General features: G+C 36.7%; 2 protein-coding genes across 7 annotated transcripts; both read left to right on the top strand.

Moving 5' to 3' along the window:
• Positions 1 to 4,953: 4,953 nt before the first annotated feature.
• LOC113337425 (ribosome biogenesis protein BMS1 homolog) lies at positions 4,954 to 9,342 on the top strand. 4 transcript variants are annotated; one of them, XM_026583097.1, is made up of 13 exons: positions 4,954 to 5,277; positions 5,391 to 5,457; positions 5,558 to 5,608; positions 5,704 to 5,806; positions 5,883 to 6,004; positions 6,173 to 6,375; positions 6,486 to 6,699; positions 7,384 to 7,470; positions 7,610 to 7,774; positions 8,022 to 8,264; positions 8,383 to 8,508; positions 8,587 to 8,799; positions 8,887 to 9,342. In XM_026583097.1, exons 2-13 carry the CDS (start codon positions 5,398 to 5,400, stop codon positions 8,980 to 8,982), a joined length of 1,683 nt encoding a protein of 560 aa, XP_026438882.1. In that variant the 5' UTR covers positions 4,954 to 5,277; positions 5,391 to 5,397; the 3' UTR covers positions 8,983 to 9,342. The 4 variants fall into 4 exon arrangements, with proteins under 4 accessions (XP_026438882.1, XP_026438883.1, XP_026438881.1 ...); XM_026583098.1 differs by having other exon boundaries at positions 7,604 to 7,774; positions 8,040 to 8,264; XM_026583096.1 differs by having other exon boundaries at positions 7,604 to 7,774.
• A 258-nt stretch (positions 9,343 to 9,600) lies between these two features.
• On the top strand, positions 9,601 to 12,689 carry LOC113337427 (ribosome biogenesis protein bms1-like). Of its 3 annotated transcripts, XM_026583102.1 has the most exons (11): positions 9,601 to 9,737; positions 9,863 to 9,928; positions 10,025 to 10,127; positions 10,222 to 10,343; positions 10,466 to 10,668; positions 10,803 to 10,973; positions 11,159 to 11,248; positions 11,380 to 11,562; positions 11,659 to 12,030; positions 12,119 to 12,331; positions 12,411 to 12,689. In XM_026583102.1, the coding sequence occupies exons 1-7, from the start codon at positions 9,678 to 9,680 to the stop codon at positions 11,190 to 11,192; spliced, it is 759 nt and encodes a 252-aa protein (XP_026438887.1). In that variant the 5' UTR covers positions 9,601 to 9,677; the 3' UTR covers positions 11,193 to 11,248; positions 11,380 to 11,562; positions 11,659 to 12,030; positions 12,119 to 12,331; positions 12,411 to 12,689. The 3 variants fall into 3 exon arrangements, with proteins under 3 accessions (XP_026438887.1, XP_026438886.1, XP_026438885.1); XM_026583101.1 differs by lacking the exons at positions 9,601 to 9,737; positions 9,863 to 9,928; positions 10,025 to 10,127; ... (2 more) ...; positions 10,803 to 10,973; positions 11,159 to 11,248 and having other exon boundaries at positions 11,384 to 11,562; positions 12,122 to 12,331; XM_026583100.1 differs by lacking the exons at positions 9,601 to 9,737; positions 9,863 to 9,928; positions 10,025 to 10,127; ... (2 more) ...; positions 10,803 to 10,973; positions 11,159 to 11,248 and having other exon boundaries at positions 11,384 to 11,562.
• Positions 12,690 to 15,213: the final 2,524 nt, after the last annotated feature.

Below are 15,213 nucleotides of genomic sequence, written 5' to 3'. Positions count from 1 at the left end.
ATTTCTGCTGTCACTGTAGGGTGAATTTGATGTATAAATAGAGGTGTTTTGTGCTGTAAAAATATGCCTGGGTTAGCCAGAGCTCAACCCTAGAGGCCTGGATTAGCCAGTGCCCTCCACTGATAACTCTTGTTCAATTTTAAGTTCAGTGCATTCCCATTTCAACTGTTAACAATGTTTAGCATGTTCTAACTTGCTTTGCTAAGGTCTCAATGAAGCCCTAGTCTGCTACTGTGTGTGCATTCTGATAATGTTATTCTTGAGTGTTAACAATGCTTATGAAAGAATCAATCTCAGTACCACATCATATTACTCTCACAATGTATATCATGTATACATTGTAGTTAGGCTTATACTATGATGATGGAACTACAACTCATGTTAAACCAGATTATCATTGATCCTTAGACTAGTTGTGCTTTAGCTAGACAGTTAGAACTTTGGAGAATATGCTTTAGTTGTGATTGATCTTTCTAGTACGGAAACACCTTAGATATAGGGCAGACTAGAATCTTAACCCTTATCTTTTATAAGGACAAGAAGAGCATAATCAGTTGAGTGCATAGTGAAGATTAGAGGTGGATTTGATAACCCTAGTTCCACACTCTCACTGTTTACACCCTTATCTTACTCTTGCACTGTTTTACTGTTATATATTTTTTTATCACTTCATTGCTATAACCTCAGCAATCATCTAAGTACTGCTGAGTCCTAAGTTCTATTGCCATTGCTCCTTTACACAATTGCTTCTACTTAAGCCTTGCACATTGCTACTAGTTAGTCTTGTACATTGCCGCTACTGCCTCATCTCTCTTGGTTACTGCTTTTGTTCTCAGTCACTGCCTAGGGAACAGTTTAACTTAGCAAAACAAAAACTTCAGCTACACCACCAAGTCCCTGTGGACGACCTGCACTTGCACACACACACTACAACAACACTATGCACTTGCACTTATAATCGTAGGCTTCTTTCAAGCCATATCAGTTAACGACTTGAATACTTCATTGGGATTGCGAAACCAAACCCAACTATTTTCTATGTAGTTGCGTGATATGATCTTGTTGTTTCTATCGTGATTGAGTGCAATCTTAAGATTGGCTTGAGATTAATTTCTTCGATAGACAAGATAGAAAAGTAGTCGTAAACATCTTCGTCTTATCGTTTGTGATTCCACAATATCTTTTTTCTCTAGTCGATTAAGATTATTGTGAGGTGATTGATAATTCTAAGATGTTCTTTGGGAATATAAGTCCGGCTTATCAATTGGTTCATGTTCACCTTGATTTATCAAAAGACGGAACAAAACTTGTAGGTATTTCTGTGGGAGACAGATTTATCTATTCCTGTAGATTTTTTTGTATGATACAGATTTGTTTATTAAAGTCTTCGACTTTGGGTCGTAGTAACTCTTAGTTGTGGGTGAGATCAGCTAAGAGAATTAAGTGCGTAGTATCATGATGGGATCAGAGACGTAAAAAGTGTAACTGTAGCTTGGATCATGGTGAGATTGATTGGGGTTCAACTATAATCGAAACCGAAGTTAGTTTGTAGTATGCTAGTGTCTGTAGCGGCTTAATACAATGCGTGTTCAATCTGGACTAGGTCCCGGGGTTTTACTGTATTTCCGGTTTCCTCGATAACAAAACTTTATGTGTCTGTGTTATTTCTTTTCCGCATTATATTTTGTTATATAATTGAAATATCACAGGTTGTGCATTGAATCAATCAATTGGGAAATCCGACCTTTGGTTGTTGATTGAAATTGATTGATCCTTGAAAATTTGTCTTTGGTACTGTTCAAGTTAATTTCTCTTATATTCAATTAGACTCGCATATTTTTATTTGCTTGAGTACGTATTGAATCGAGAAATTGAGATATAACTCTTTGATATACTTTTCTTAAGATTGAGTCTGACTGTCTAGTTGATTCTCTTGAAAAGTATATTAGAGTTAGTCCATACATATTGCTAAGCGAAATATTGGGTGATGTTGTTAGACCCTCGCTTTTTCACTTCATAAATCCGGAAAATAGGACTTGGAATGTCTCTCTAGTTCAAGCTTATTTCACCGCAGAAAATAGTCAAAAAAATATGCAATATGAGGATTTATCTTTCTAGTAGTGACAAGCTCATTTGACCTTATAACAAAACTGGTGAATTTACTGTTAAGTCATTGTATAAACTGCTATCCAACGAACTTCCTCACAATACCCTTCCTAATCCCAAACTTCCAATCTATAAGGCTCTCTAGAGTGCATCCTTACTCTCTAGGGTTCAGCTTTTTCTTTGAAAATGTGTCGAGCATATACTTCCCACCAAGAGCAAACTAGCTAGGTTCAACCATGATTTGATAACCCTAGTTCCACACTAGCTAGGTTCAAGGAAAACTAGCTAGGTTCAAGGATTTGATAACCCTAGTTCCACACTCTCACTGTTTACACCCTTATCTTACTCTTGCACTGTTTTACTGTTTTGTATTTTTTATCACTTCACTGCTATCAACTCAGCAATCATCTAAGTGCTGATGAGTCCTAAGTTCTATTTCCATTGCTCCTTTACACATTGCTTCTACTTAAGCCTTGCACATTACTACTAGTTAGTCTTGTATATTGCTGCTACTGCCTCATATCTCTTGGTTACTGCTTTTGTTCTCAGTCACTGCCTAGGAAACAGTTTAGCTTAGCAAAACAAAAACTTCAGCTACACCACCAAGTCCCTGTGGACGACCTGCACTTGCACACACACACTACAAAAACACTGTGCACTTGCAGTTATAATCGTAGGCTTCTTTCAAGCCATATCAGTTAACGACTTGAATACTTCATTGGGATCGCGAAACCAAACCCAACTATTTTCTTTGTAGTTGCGTGATATGATCTTGTTGTTTCTATCGTGATTGAGTGCAATCTTAAGATTGGCTTGAGATTAATTTCTTCGATAGGCAAGATAGAAAAGTAGTCGCAAACATCTTCGTCTTATCGATTGTGATTCCACAATATCTTTTTTCGCTAGTCGATTAAGATTATTGTGAGGTGATTAATAATTCTAAGATGTTCTTTGGGAATATAAGTCCGGGTTATCTATTGGTTCATGTTCACCTTGATTTATCAAAAGACGGAACAAAACTTGTAGGTATTTCTGTGGGAGACAGATTTATCTATTACTGTAGATTTTTTTGTGTGATACAGATTTGTTTATTAAAGTCTTCGACTTTGGGTCGTAGTAACTCCTAGTTGTGGGTGAGATCAGCTAAGAGAATTAAGTGCGTAGTATCATGATGGGATCAGAGACGTAAAAAGCGTAACTGTAGCTTGGATCATGGTGAGATTGATTGGGGTTCAACTATAATCGAAACCGAAGTTAGTTTGTAGTATGCTAGTGTCTGTAGCGGCTTAATACAATGCGTGTTCAATCTGGACTAGGTCCCGAGTTTTTTCTGTATTTGCGGTTTCCTCGATAACAAAACTTTATGTGTCTGTGTTATTTCTTTTCCGCATTATATTGTGTTATATAATTGAAATAGCGCAGGTTGTGCATTGAATCAATCAATTGGGAAATCCGACCTTTGGTTGTTGATTGAAATTGATTGATCCTTGAAAATTTTTCTTTGGTACCGTTCAAGTTAATTTCTCTTATATTCAATTAGACTCGCATAATTTTATTTTCTTGAGTAAGTATTGAATTGAGAAATTGAGATATAACTCTTTGATATACTTTTCTTAAGATTGAGTCTGACTGTCTAGTTGATTCTCTTGAAAAGTATATTAGAGTTAGTCCATACAGATTGCTAAGCGAAATATTGGGTGAGGTTGTTAGACCCTCGCTTTTTCACTTCATAAATCCGGAAAAAAGGACTTGGAATGTCTCTCTAGTTCAAGCTTATTTCACTGCTGAAAATAGTCAAAAAATATGCAATATGAGGATTTATCTTTCTAGTAGTGACAAGCTCATTTGACCTTATAACAAAACTGGTGAATTTACTGTTAAGTCTTTGTATAAACTGCTAGCCAATGAACTTCCTCACAATACCCTTCCTGATCCCAAACTTCCAATCTATAAGGCTCTCTGGAGTGCATCCTTACTCTCTAGGGTTCAGCTTTTTCTTTGGAAATGTGTCGAGCATATACTTCCCACCAAGAGAAAACTAGCTAGGTTCAACCATGAGTAGGATGATGTTTGCAAAATGTGTGACTCTGGTCAATCTGAAACTGCTGAACATGTAATTTTGAATTGCGTTTTCTCCAGATCTGTCTGGTCTTCCATTCCAGCTGGTCATTATGTCCTTCAAGATACAAACTCTAGTATTAGTATTCAAGATTGGACCCTAAATTGGCTTTCATTAATCCATCTCAAGGACCATATAATAGAAGTAATGACTACATCTTGGTATATATGGAAGGAAAGGTGTTCTAAATTTTTTCAAAATAAAAAGTTTCATACCCAAACCACTGTGAGATATGCTTTGAAGCTGTCTGAAGACACAAAAAACTTTTTAATTAATGATAATACCTCTTCTAGTCAGCAGCAAAACCTAGTTATCAATATTGTGGCTAATTGTATACTTCCACATGATTGTATATTGGTCTTTTGTGATGCTTCATTTGATAAAAACACTAATAAAGTTGGTTTGAGAATTGTCTTAATGGATATTTCAGGTTCCTACATGGGATGCAAAGTAGTATCAGGGATTGCGAGTAATCTAGAGGAAGCCGAGAATCTAGCCCTTCTTGAAGCTGCAAAGTGGATTAAACATAAGAACTTTATGGATGTCAGCATTAAGAGTGATGCGAGAATTGTAATTGCTTATCTTTATAAAAGTTAGGGTAAGAATAGTTGGACCACTTATACATTGTTAGATGACCATGTATTTCTGCTAAAAGGGGTTAATTTTTTTAAATTTGAATATTTAAGTAGAAATTTTAATGGTTTAGCAAATAAAGTTGCAAGACACGATGGAAATCTAAATGTCAGGGATGAATGGAATGAGAACGATCGTCCTCGTTTCCTTGCAAACTCTGTAAACTCTATTTAAAGTTAATGAATTCCTTCGTTTCCTAGAGAAAAAAAAAATCCTAGAGAAAAAAAGAAAAAATAAAAAAATAAATTGGTTGTTATTTTGGGCCTAAAGTACAAGTAGCATAAGGAAACCATCGACCCAATTCATAACCAGCAATAAAAGAGTAAAGACATCCTCCTTCTGTTCAGCAGAACTCTCCGGCGAACGAAAATCCCTCTCTAGTTCAAATCAACTGGTGAATCATTTCTCTTCTTCTTCTTGTAAGTACTGATTTTTGACTCGTCATTTTTAGTTTTGGTTTTTTCTGGTGTCACTGAATAAGAAATTGATCTCTTGAAAGAATAGGGATAATTCTGATTTTGTGGTTTTTAAGGGTTTCGATGGGGAAGATCAACAGGAAGAGGAAACGGCAGGACGAAAACCAGAAAAACATCCCAGACGTACACTCCTCTCTCTCTATTTGTTTCTTCGATTTTGAATTTTTTTTCTCTCTTTTCAATTTAGGGTTTTATTGAAATTTTTTAATTGTCATTCCTGTAGGAGTCAATTCCACCTGCTCCTTATGTTATTGTTGTTCATGGACCTCCCAAGGTAAGTAATTACTTAGTAGTGATTGAGATTAGTGTTTTTACCGGGTGGAAATTCGGATTTGAATTTTAAGGCCTAAAAATGGGATGACTTTGTAGGTTGGGAAATCCTTGTTGATCAAATCTCTAGTAAAGCATTATACCAACCATGAACTTACTGATGATGACACCCGACGCCCCATTCGAATCGCCGTCAAATCAGGTATACATTCTTACTATTTTTTTTAATTAATTAGACAACAGTTTCACAGACACTAGTTGTGCCTTTTTGTTATTAGGTGAACAATATAGACGAATACAGTTTGTGGAGTGTCCTAATAATGTCAATGGCATGATTGATGCTGCAAAGTATGCTGATGCAGTCATATTCGTCATCGACGTGAGTTATGGGTTTGAAATGGTATGGTGCACTTTATGCTTTTGTGATTGATAGACAAGTTTAGGACTTACAAGCTTCTGTCCTATATCATATTTTCATTGTGTTTCTTTGAAGTATGTTCAACTTTTAAACAAGCTACCTATTAACCAATATTTTTGCCTTACTGCAATGTTCTTTTGTTGTTTTCAGGAAACACTCGAGTTTGTTAGCCTTTTAAAAGTTCATGGCATGCCCAAGGTTATTGGGGTGTTTACACATCTTGACTGCTTTTTAAATAAAGATGTAAAGATTGAAAAAATGCGAACAGCGCGTTTCAAAAAACTTTTTAGGAATGAAATACATGAAGAAGCACAAATATTCTGCTTATCTGCTCCAGATGAAGATGAAAAGATGTAAGTATATTTGGATCAACATATCTAACTATCTTTATAAAGTTCTTATGCCCAACACCCCTAGCATATGTACAACATGATTTCTTACTCAGCTTGTTTGTGGTTAGCAGATACCAGGTGCTTGATGTTTCCAAACTTGCAAGCTTCATATTGGGTATGGAATTCCATCCTATATCATGGCGAGCTGCACATCCTTATGTGCTGGTGGATCGTTTTGAAGATGTCACTGCTACAGAAAGCTCGCACATGGCTACAGCTTGTGAAAGAGACATAATTTTTCATGGTTATCTCCGGGGTTGTGATATCAAGAATAAAGGAACTAAGGTACTTCTATCGGCTACATTAACTGATGACAAACTTGCTTTTTTTCCAACACTGAACATGGGTTGTAATATTTAGATAAAATAATGTGACACCATCTATGTTATCAAGAAGAAAACTGTCTTCTGTCTTCTTCTTCCCTTTCGTCTGTTCTATTATTTCATGCTATATTGAACTAAGTTGGTGAAAGTGTTCAATTTAGAGGGCTGGCAAAGCTGTTGTTGTCTGGGACGTGTGTCCGTCCTGAATACCAGTGTAGATAGGTCTCCCTATGTGGAAATCTTTGAGAATGAACTCTCATTCTCAAACAACTATTTTATTTATGAGAGCACACCTGATCAAGCTGCTATAACATGCTCTACGGTGTCCTTGTTTTCCTTCATATTTTCCTAACTTGTGCAAATTTGTTAATTGAGACGGATAGTGAAAATACAATATTAAGTACACATTTTTAGGTAATAAAGCTTGTGAACTTTTGGATAGGTCTCATTAACGGAAGAATTGGAAAAAAAAAACAACGTCACAGATTGAAAGTAGAAAATGACCCTTGTGATATGGACTAAGTTAGGGGTGTCACATCAGGTGCATATCGCCGTTCTATTCCCTTGGTTATTTGATATTTTTCCACAAGTTGTATTTGCATTTGGTTGCATCAGTATATGGACTAAGTTAGGGGTGTCACATCAGGTGCATATCGCCGGCATCGGTGATTTCCCTTTAGCTGGGACAGGCATAGCGGAACATCGCCTAGTACCACATATTGATGATCTGAAGGTACCAACTGCAGATATTTTAGTTTTACTCTCTTTGCTTCAGATAAACAGTTCGTCATATCTATCTTCTAGACTATAGAAAGGTGATAGTGTATTCTCATATTTTTTTGGTGGGAATAAATACTTTGATTCGGATGCAGATTGATGAGGAAACTCACACGAAGAAAGAGATTCTTAGAGTAGGGTCTTATCTAAAGTTTAAGATCTGCGATGTTCCTTCTGAGATTGTTAAGAATCGTGATCCTTGGCAGCCTATTCTTGTTGGAGGTATCAGCGATAGAGAACAAAAAGTCGGACTTGTCTCGGTTAGTATGCTTTCTCTAAGTTTTAGTTTACTACTGGACATGAATCCCTTTCATAGTACTCGTCCCTGTTATTAAATATCTTTGTTTCTTTTATTTGTGCGTTCTGTAAAAGGAAAGAGAGTGTATGTGCGTACATAAATATTTGAACATTCGAGTATAGTTCATTTGTTGGACATTTTCGCTGTCAATTCTATTCTAGACTCAGCTGAATTCTCAGTTCTCTTACCCTGCCTGTATCATCTTGTAGTCTGTGTTTCTTTTCCAGGCGAGATTTGAGAGACACAGTTTGCATTTAAAATCATTGAGGACAAATGATGATATCATTGTTTCAGTTGGTTGGAGAAGGTACCTTACGAAACTTATCTATGACCCGAAAGACTTGAGTCTCGATTCCACTCCTGAAGACAAGCCCTGTTCTGCAAGTTTTTTGGGCCATTTCGCAACTCGTAGATCTGGAGTTGTTGCTCTACAGAGTCTGGCAGATAGCAAGGTCTGATGCATTTTATGTTCTGTTTATTTATATATTTCCTTCGTAATGAGGTTATTCAGTTAAAATCTTGATTTATATAGTGGTATATTTGCTCAGTAGCTTGCATATTAATCCACAGGCAGCTTTTCGTATTTTAGCAACCGGTAAAATACTTGCTTTTAAGGGTTTCCGTATACCAAGGACGATAGTGAGTGAACATATGACAGCCCCGGAACCGCGCGATCGTGTTTGGACAGCCGACACGGTTATCTCCTAATCTTGATTTAGATGATTTAAGCAAAATTTCAGCCCTTTGTATCTGATTATTTGTTGTTTGAGGCAGGAGGAAAGCGAGAAAAGTCGAGCACATGTGGTGTGGGGTTCTCGGGAAAGAATGATAGCAGACGAGGATATGAGACAAAAGATGTCAGAGGTACTAGAGGATAAGCTCAAGCTTACTTGTCAGAAGCGGAAGACGGATGAACCACGGCGCGCTGTGATCATCCTCGAACGCATGTATTTTGGTAACCGGGCAGAATTTCTTGAGGCGTATCAGGTAAGAAGTTGGGGATATTTGCTGTTTTAGATGTTTTCTGTCTAGCTTCTAATTTTATTGCTGCTATAATGCTTGCTTGGTTTACAGAGAAAGAAGGAGGAAGATATTCGTAATAATATACCTCGTGGGATGCCTACTAGATTTTTCCAGACAAAAACAGGGAGCACTGCTGTTGCCAATTAAGAGATTGTGGATGATAGAGTTGATTAAGGAGGACCGGGAAGGAAGAATATGGAGCGAATATTAGTTGTGAAGGACTACTATTATTGCGTTTGTTAGTTCCTGTGGTTCTCTTTATTAAAATTGGTCTGTGAATCTGGCATTAGAATATCTGTATTTTGTTACCCGTTGGTTAGTGATTGGCATGTTTTGTTGTGTTTTTAATCTGGATTAGCTTCATTAGGGAAGACAAATCCTGTTTAGACAGAATGTTATTTATCTTTTTTTATTTTTTTATTTTAAAATCGACACGGGAGAGGGACAATACATATTGGTTTTTTTATATTAGAATAAAGAAAACGGCCGACAACCGCTAGCTCCTTTCGTTTTTATAGTTTCAATGTTATTAGGAAATATTTAAGGTATATAGTAGCATTGTGGAATTCTACATCCAGCCTTATACTTGTGGAAGTTATTGCTCTGCTTATCCAAGTTTTTGATTTCACGTTACAGTAAGAAATTTTTTAAATTAAAACTCGTTAAATTAATTATCTTTTTAAAATAATAATATTTAATGATCCTAATTAGACTTGTACAAGCTAAAATTTAACTCGTTAAATTAATAGATTTCTCTAGTTTCAGGGCTATTAATTTAAAGAGTTTCTACTGTAGTTTTATTGGATCTTTGATCCAACTTATATACGTTTTTGTTACGTTAAATGGAGAAAATCAACAAGAAGAGGAAACGGCAGGCTAACAACCAGAAGAACATATCAAACGTATATACTGCTCTCTCCCCCTTTGCTTCTTCGATTTAGATTTTTTTTCCCTTTCTTTTTAGGGTCTAAATTTCCTAGTAATATGGATTGGTATAATTATAAATTATTGTCCTTTCTTCTTGCAGTATAAGAAGATAGAGCCAATTACTCCACCTGCTCCTTATGTTATTGTTGTTCATGGACCTCCCAAGGTAAGTAATTAATTAGTAGTGATTGAGATTAGTGTTTTTACCGGATGGAAATTCCGATTTGAATTTTAAGGCCTAAAAATGGGATCGACTTTGTAGGTTGGGAAATCCTTGTTGATCAAATCTCTAGTAAAGCATTATACCAACCATAATCTTACCGATGACACCACCCCAGGCCCCATTACGATTGTCGTCGGCTCAGGTATGTTTTCTTTTCTTACTTATTCTATTAACTAGACCACATCTGTCTGTCGTATTAGTTTCACAGACAGACTCATTGTGCCTTTTGTTTTTAGGCGAAGAACAAAGACGGATACAGTTTGTGGAGTGTCCTAACAATGTCAATGGCATGATTGATGCTTCAAAGTATGCCGACGCAATCATACTGCTCATCGACGTGAGTTATGGGTTTGAAATGGTATGTTACACTTTTACTTTTGTGATTTATCGTATTTTAATTGTGTTCCTTCTATGTATGTTCACAAGCTAGCTATTAACCAATAAGTTCGCCTTACTGGAATATGCCACTGTTGATCTCAGGAAACACTCGAGTTTGTTAACCTTTTAAAAGTTCACGGCATGCCCAAGCTTATTGGGGTGTTTACAAATCTTGACTGCTTTTTAAATAAAGATGTAAAGATTGAAGAAATGCGAACAGCGCGTTTCAAAAAACTTTTTAGGAATGAAATACATGAAGAAGCACAAATATTCTGCTTATCTGCTTCAGATGAAGATGAAAAGATGTAAGTATATTTGGATCAACATATCTAACTAGCTTCTGTTTTTTGATTGAATCGACGGAGTTACGGAAACAGTAAAAGGAAGATGAAAGGAATGTACAGCATGATTTCGTATCCAGCTTGTTTGTGGTTAACAGGTATCTGGAGATTGATATTTCCAAACTGGCAAGCTTCATATTGGGTATGGAATTCCATCCTATGTCATGGCGAGCTGCAAATCCTTATGTGCTGGTAGATTGTTTTGAAGATGTCACTCCTACAGAAAGATTGCACTTGGATAAAAACTGCGGTAGAAAAAAGAAACCGAGGTACTACTTCTATTACATTAAGTGATGACGATCTTGCTTTTATTTTTAGGTGATAAAGTTTGTGAACTTTTTTTATATAGGGCTCATCAACGTACGGAATAATCGGAACAAAAAAAAAAGACACTTATTTACTTGCATTTTGTTCCATCGGTATACAAACTAACTTAGTGGTACTGTTACCTCAGGTGCATATTGCCGGCGTCGGTGACTTCCCTTTAGCTGGCGTGGCAAGTGTAGCTGAACCTCGCCCATTACCGCATATTGATGATCCAAAGGTACCAACTGCAGATATTTTAGTTTTGACTCTCTTTGGTTGAGATAAACAGTTCTTCATATCTATCTTCTAGACTATAGAAAGGTGGTATTCTGATATTTGGTGGGAACAATTATTTCGTTTCTGATGCAGATCGATATACCCGAACATCTTGATGAGGAAACTCACATGAAGAAAGAGATTATCAGAGTAGGGGCTTATCTAAAGTTTAAGATCTGCGATGTTCCTTGTGAGATGGTTAATAATCGTGATCCATGTCATCCTATTCTCGTTGGAGGTATCAGCCATGCAGAAAAAACTGTCGAACGTATCTTGGTCAGTATATCCTTTTCTAATTGGTAAAAGGGAAGAGAGTTTATGTGCATACTTAAATATTTTGTTAGCGATGTTCATACATTTTTTGTTTTCCAGGCGAGATTTGAGAGACACAGTTTGTATATGAAATCATTGAGGACAAATGATCCTATCATTGTTTCAGTTGGATGGAGAAGGTATGTGACGATACCTATCTATGCCACAGAAGACTTGCATGAAACTCTCGAATTCACCCCTGAAGACAAGCCGTGTTGTGCAACGTTTTGGGGCCCTTTTGAAACTCCTGGAACTGGAGTTGTTGCTGTACAGAGTCTGGCAGATAGCAAGGCAGCTTTTCGCATTCAAGCAACCGGTGCAGTACTCGGTTTTACCAATGCCCCATATTGTGACATCAACGAGGATCATAGCTTATTCAACCCATTAATGACATCCCTGGAACCAAGCGACCGTGTTTGGACAGATGACACGGTTAGCTCCTAATCTTGACTGAGATAATTTAAGCTGCTAATTTTCACATTTAGCTGTTCATATCTAACTCTTTGTTGTTTCGCGGCAGAAGGAAAGCGAGAAAAGTAAAGCACACGTGGTGTGGGGTTCTCGGGAAAGAAAGATAGCAGACGAGGATCTGAGAAAAAAGATGTCAACGATACTAGAGGATAAGCTCAAGCTTACTTGTCAGAAGCGGAAGACGGATGAACCATGGCGTGCTGTGATAATTCTCGAACGTATGCATTTTGCTAACAGGGCGGAGTTTCTTGAGGCGTACCAGGTAACAAGTTGAGGATATTTATTGTTTTAATTGTTGATGGTTTGATGGTGTCTAACATCTGATTTAGTATGATTTACAGAAAAAGAAGGAGCAGGATATTCGTAACAATATAACTCGTGGGATGCCTACTAGATTTTTCGAGAGAAAGACAGGGAATATAGCTGTTGCCAATTGAGGACCAGGAAGGAAGAAAGAAAGAAATATGGAGGGAACATTGCTGTTGCGAACTAGTTTAAAATTGGCCTGTGGATCTGGCATTAAAATCTGTATTTAAGCGATCCCTTTGCTTACTTGCCACAAATGGGTTTAAAGTTTAGTATGGTTTAACCACAATCAAGTTCTATGTTTTGATTTGAAATGCAATCAATAATACTATACTCTACTTTGCACTTTTTAATATTTTTGATTTTTTGTATCCAAATTGGAATTTTGAAGGTCAAGGCCAAGCACCATGATTTAGAAAACAATCCATATGAAGACTCTATTGCCGTGTAAGTCAAAAGCGCTGACCTTGGCCAAACAAAAACTCAGCGTCCGTTTTTTCACTTATAAACTCTGGAAGAAAAAAAAACTCGGGTTTGGCACTTATAAACGACCCGACCGCTTGTAAGACGGGTCGATCATGTTATCACACCCGCCTTTGGCGGGTACCCGTCCTCACCGATACGTTGTTCCATGTAATAACAAGGATCCCATTAGTTTTTGTACCTTTGCCAATTTTATTGACAAAAAGGGGGAGAATTAATGTGTAGTTCACACTACAAATACATATGGTTTTCGGATCATTATGTAAGGGGGGAGTGATTTCCATGTGAGATGGAGTATTGACTAAGGGTAAGCAATACATATCACCGTAGTATTGGTGTCGAAGGTGTGATACAATTGAACTTTGATGTTGTGTAATAATACTATGACACTGTGTAACAATGATTGAGATCTCTTGTTTTCTCATTCTTATGGCTACGGATTTTCAACAACGATGATGCTAAACTTACAACCTTTGGAATCGTTGGAGTACTTGGAAATGACGAAGATTTCGAGTAATGTTGAAGAACCAAGAATATCATGCATGTGGAAGAGAGGCTGCAAAGTTTATTTAGTTTTTATTCCATATGTATTGATAGTTTTGTCACTAAAATTAACAAACTGGGAGATTGTTAGAGCACTGCTCGGTCGAACTCGCAAGCGTTGATATCTCAAGCTTGTTTGTCAAGTTTAGTTTCCAAAACTATAAGTTTTGATTTCTATTCTACTTATAGCTAAGTCTCTGACTAAGATATAAAGTGTAGTTGAGCTCTAGACTCCACGACGTTCGTCATACAAAGACGAATAACTACTCAAGGAACTGGTGGAACTTCATCGACTAAAAGTTATGTGGAGACTTGAACTTATATATCACTCAAAAGTCTATCTACTCTATCTCCTATCTTGAGACAAAAGTCGATTGTTATATAGACTTCGATTATACACATTTTCTCTTTCGAGCCGAGTTTATCTCGCTTATCTATTTCTCGAAATATGTATCGGTAAGCTTTATCTTTGGCCAAGTTCATCTTTACAAGTGACGGAAGTCATGTTGATTATTTCAACATCTTGAAAATCGCTTTGATGAAGAATAGTGTGTGAGTAACCTCTATTTAACATCCTTTAAGAATGTTTCAATGATTGAAATGAGAGTTTAGAACATATAACCTTGAATAGATATAAACATTGCATGTGAACTCATGCTTGTGTAAGTTCATAATCCTTGAACCAAAGTATGCGTATTTTGCTGCTCAGGATAACCGGAACTAAAGTATGCATACCTGTACGTGTACTTTCGGAGGTTCACGTCCCGTGAATTTCTGCTAGAGTTTGTGAATTGAGAACAAACTTAATCCGGGTACTTAAGTATGCGTACCGATATGCATACTTGAGTGGGTTATTTTTTAAAAACGCTTTATTCGTGAACTTAAACTTATATAAACTAAGGAATGCATAATTTGCAAACCGTGGATATAAAGTTCATGAATTGATTTGAGTGAATCAAAATTGTTTTTGCTTCTATTGTGTCTTGTATGCTTCTATGAGATCTAAGCAATTGAAAAACTCTCTAGCTAGTTCTTTTGAGTCATTTGAACTAGTTATGGTGAAGATGAATATGGTTTATATGAAAGTGCTCATATGGCTAACCATTTGGTTAACTATTGTTGAACCAACTAGGTATACACGTTTAGGTACGGTTACACAAACCTAAATAAACGTGCATTTCATTTGTGTATAACAAGCTAAGTTCGATCTAACGGTTGAAAGATATTAGCTTGAATCTAATCAGGTTTTCATCTGACGGTGAATATTGAATGCTTTGTTACCAAGGTAACTTAGATTGCAAACCCTGATTTGGAAGACTATATAAAGGAGAACTCTATCAACTGGGAAACCTAATACCCAACACCTCCTGTGTGATATTAGTTGTATAAGCTATAGTCGATTCTCCTTTAACTTTAGGTTTCTATTGAGACCTTGTAGGTTAACGACTTGAAGACTTCATTGGGATTGCGAAGCCAGACCCAACTATTTTCTCTGTAGTTGCCTGATCTGATCTTGCTGTTTCTATCGTGATTGAGTGCAATCGTAAGATTGGCTTGGGATTAATTTCTTCGATAGTCAAGATAGCCTTCAAACAAAGCTCAACTTGGGTTTACAAAAATTTCAGACACCAGCTTTTACAAAGCCCAGAGAATTAAATGGGAGAATACAATGAAGGCTAACATTGGGCATACCCAAAATTTTTTGGGCATGCTCCACTATTTCAAAAGGGGGTGTTAAATAACAAAATGAGAAAGCCCCTTAACCAATTTTTTTTATAATGACAAATCTGCCCCTTTATGTATTAGTGTTAA

This window comes from Papaver somniferum, unplaced genomic scaffold (genome assembly GCF_003573695.1).
Source record: "Papaver somniferum cultivar HN1 unplaced genomic scaffold, ASM357369v1 unplaced-scaffold_16, whole genome shotgun sequence".
Classification (NCBI taxonomy): Eukaryota; Viridiplantae; Streptophyta; class Magnoliopsida; order Ranunculales; family Papaveraceae; genus Papaver; species Papaver somniferum.
This window is presented reverse-complemented; position numbering and strand designations above follow the sequence as displayed.

Coding starts and splice junctions, on each gene's coding strand:
- LOC113337425 (XM_026583096.1), top strand. CDS start 5,398: ATGGGGAAGATCAACAGGAAGAGGAAACGGCAGGACGAAAACCAGAAA. Junction 5,458..5,557: donor ACCAGAAAAACATCCCAGAC/GTACACTCCTCT, acceptor TCATTCCTGTAG/GAGTCAATTCCACCTGCTCC. Junction 7,775..8,021: donor AAAAAGTCGGACTTGTCTCG/GTTAGTATGCTT, acceptor ATCATCTTGTAG/TCTGTGTTTCTTTTCCAGGC.
- LOC113337427 (XM_026583100.1), top strand. CDS start 11,416: ATGAAGAAAGAGATTATCAGAGTAGGGGCTTATCTAAAGTTTAAGATC. Junction 11,563..11,658: donor AAACTGTCGAACGTATCTTG/GTCAGTATATCC, acceptor TTTGTTTTCCAG/GCGAGATTTGAGAGACACAG. Junction 12,332..12,410: donor AGTTTCTTGAGGCGTACCAG/GTAACAAGTTGA, acceptor TATGATTTACAG/AAAAAGAAGGAGCAGGATAT.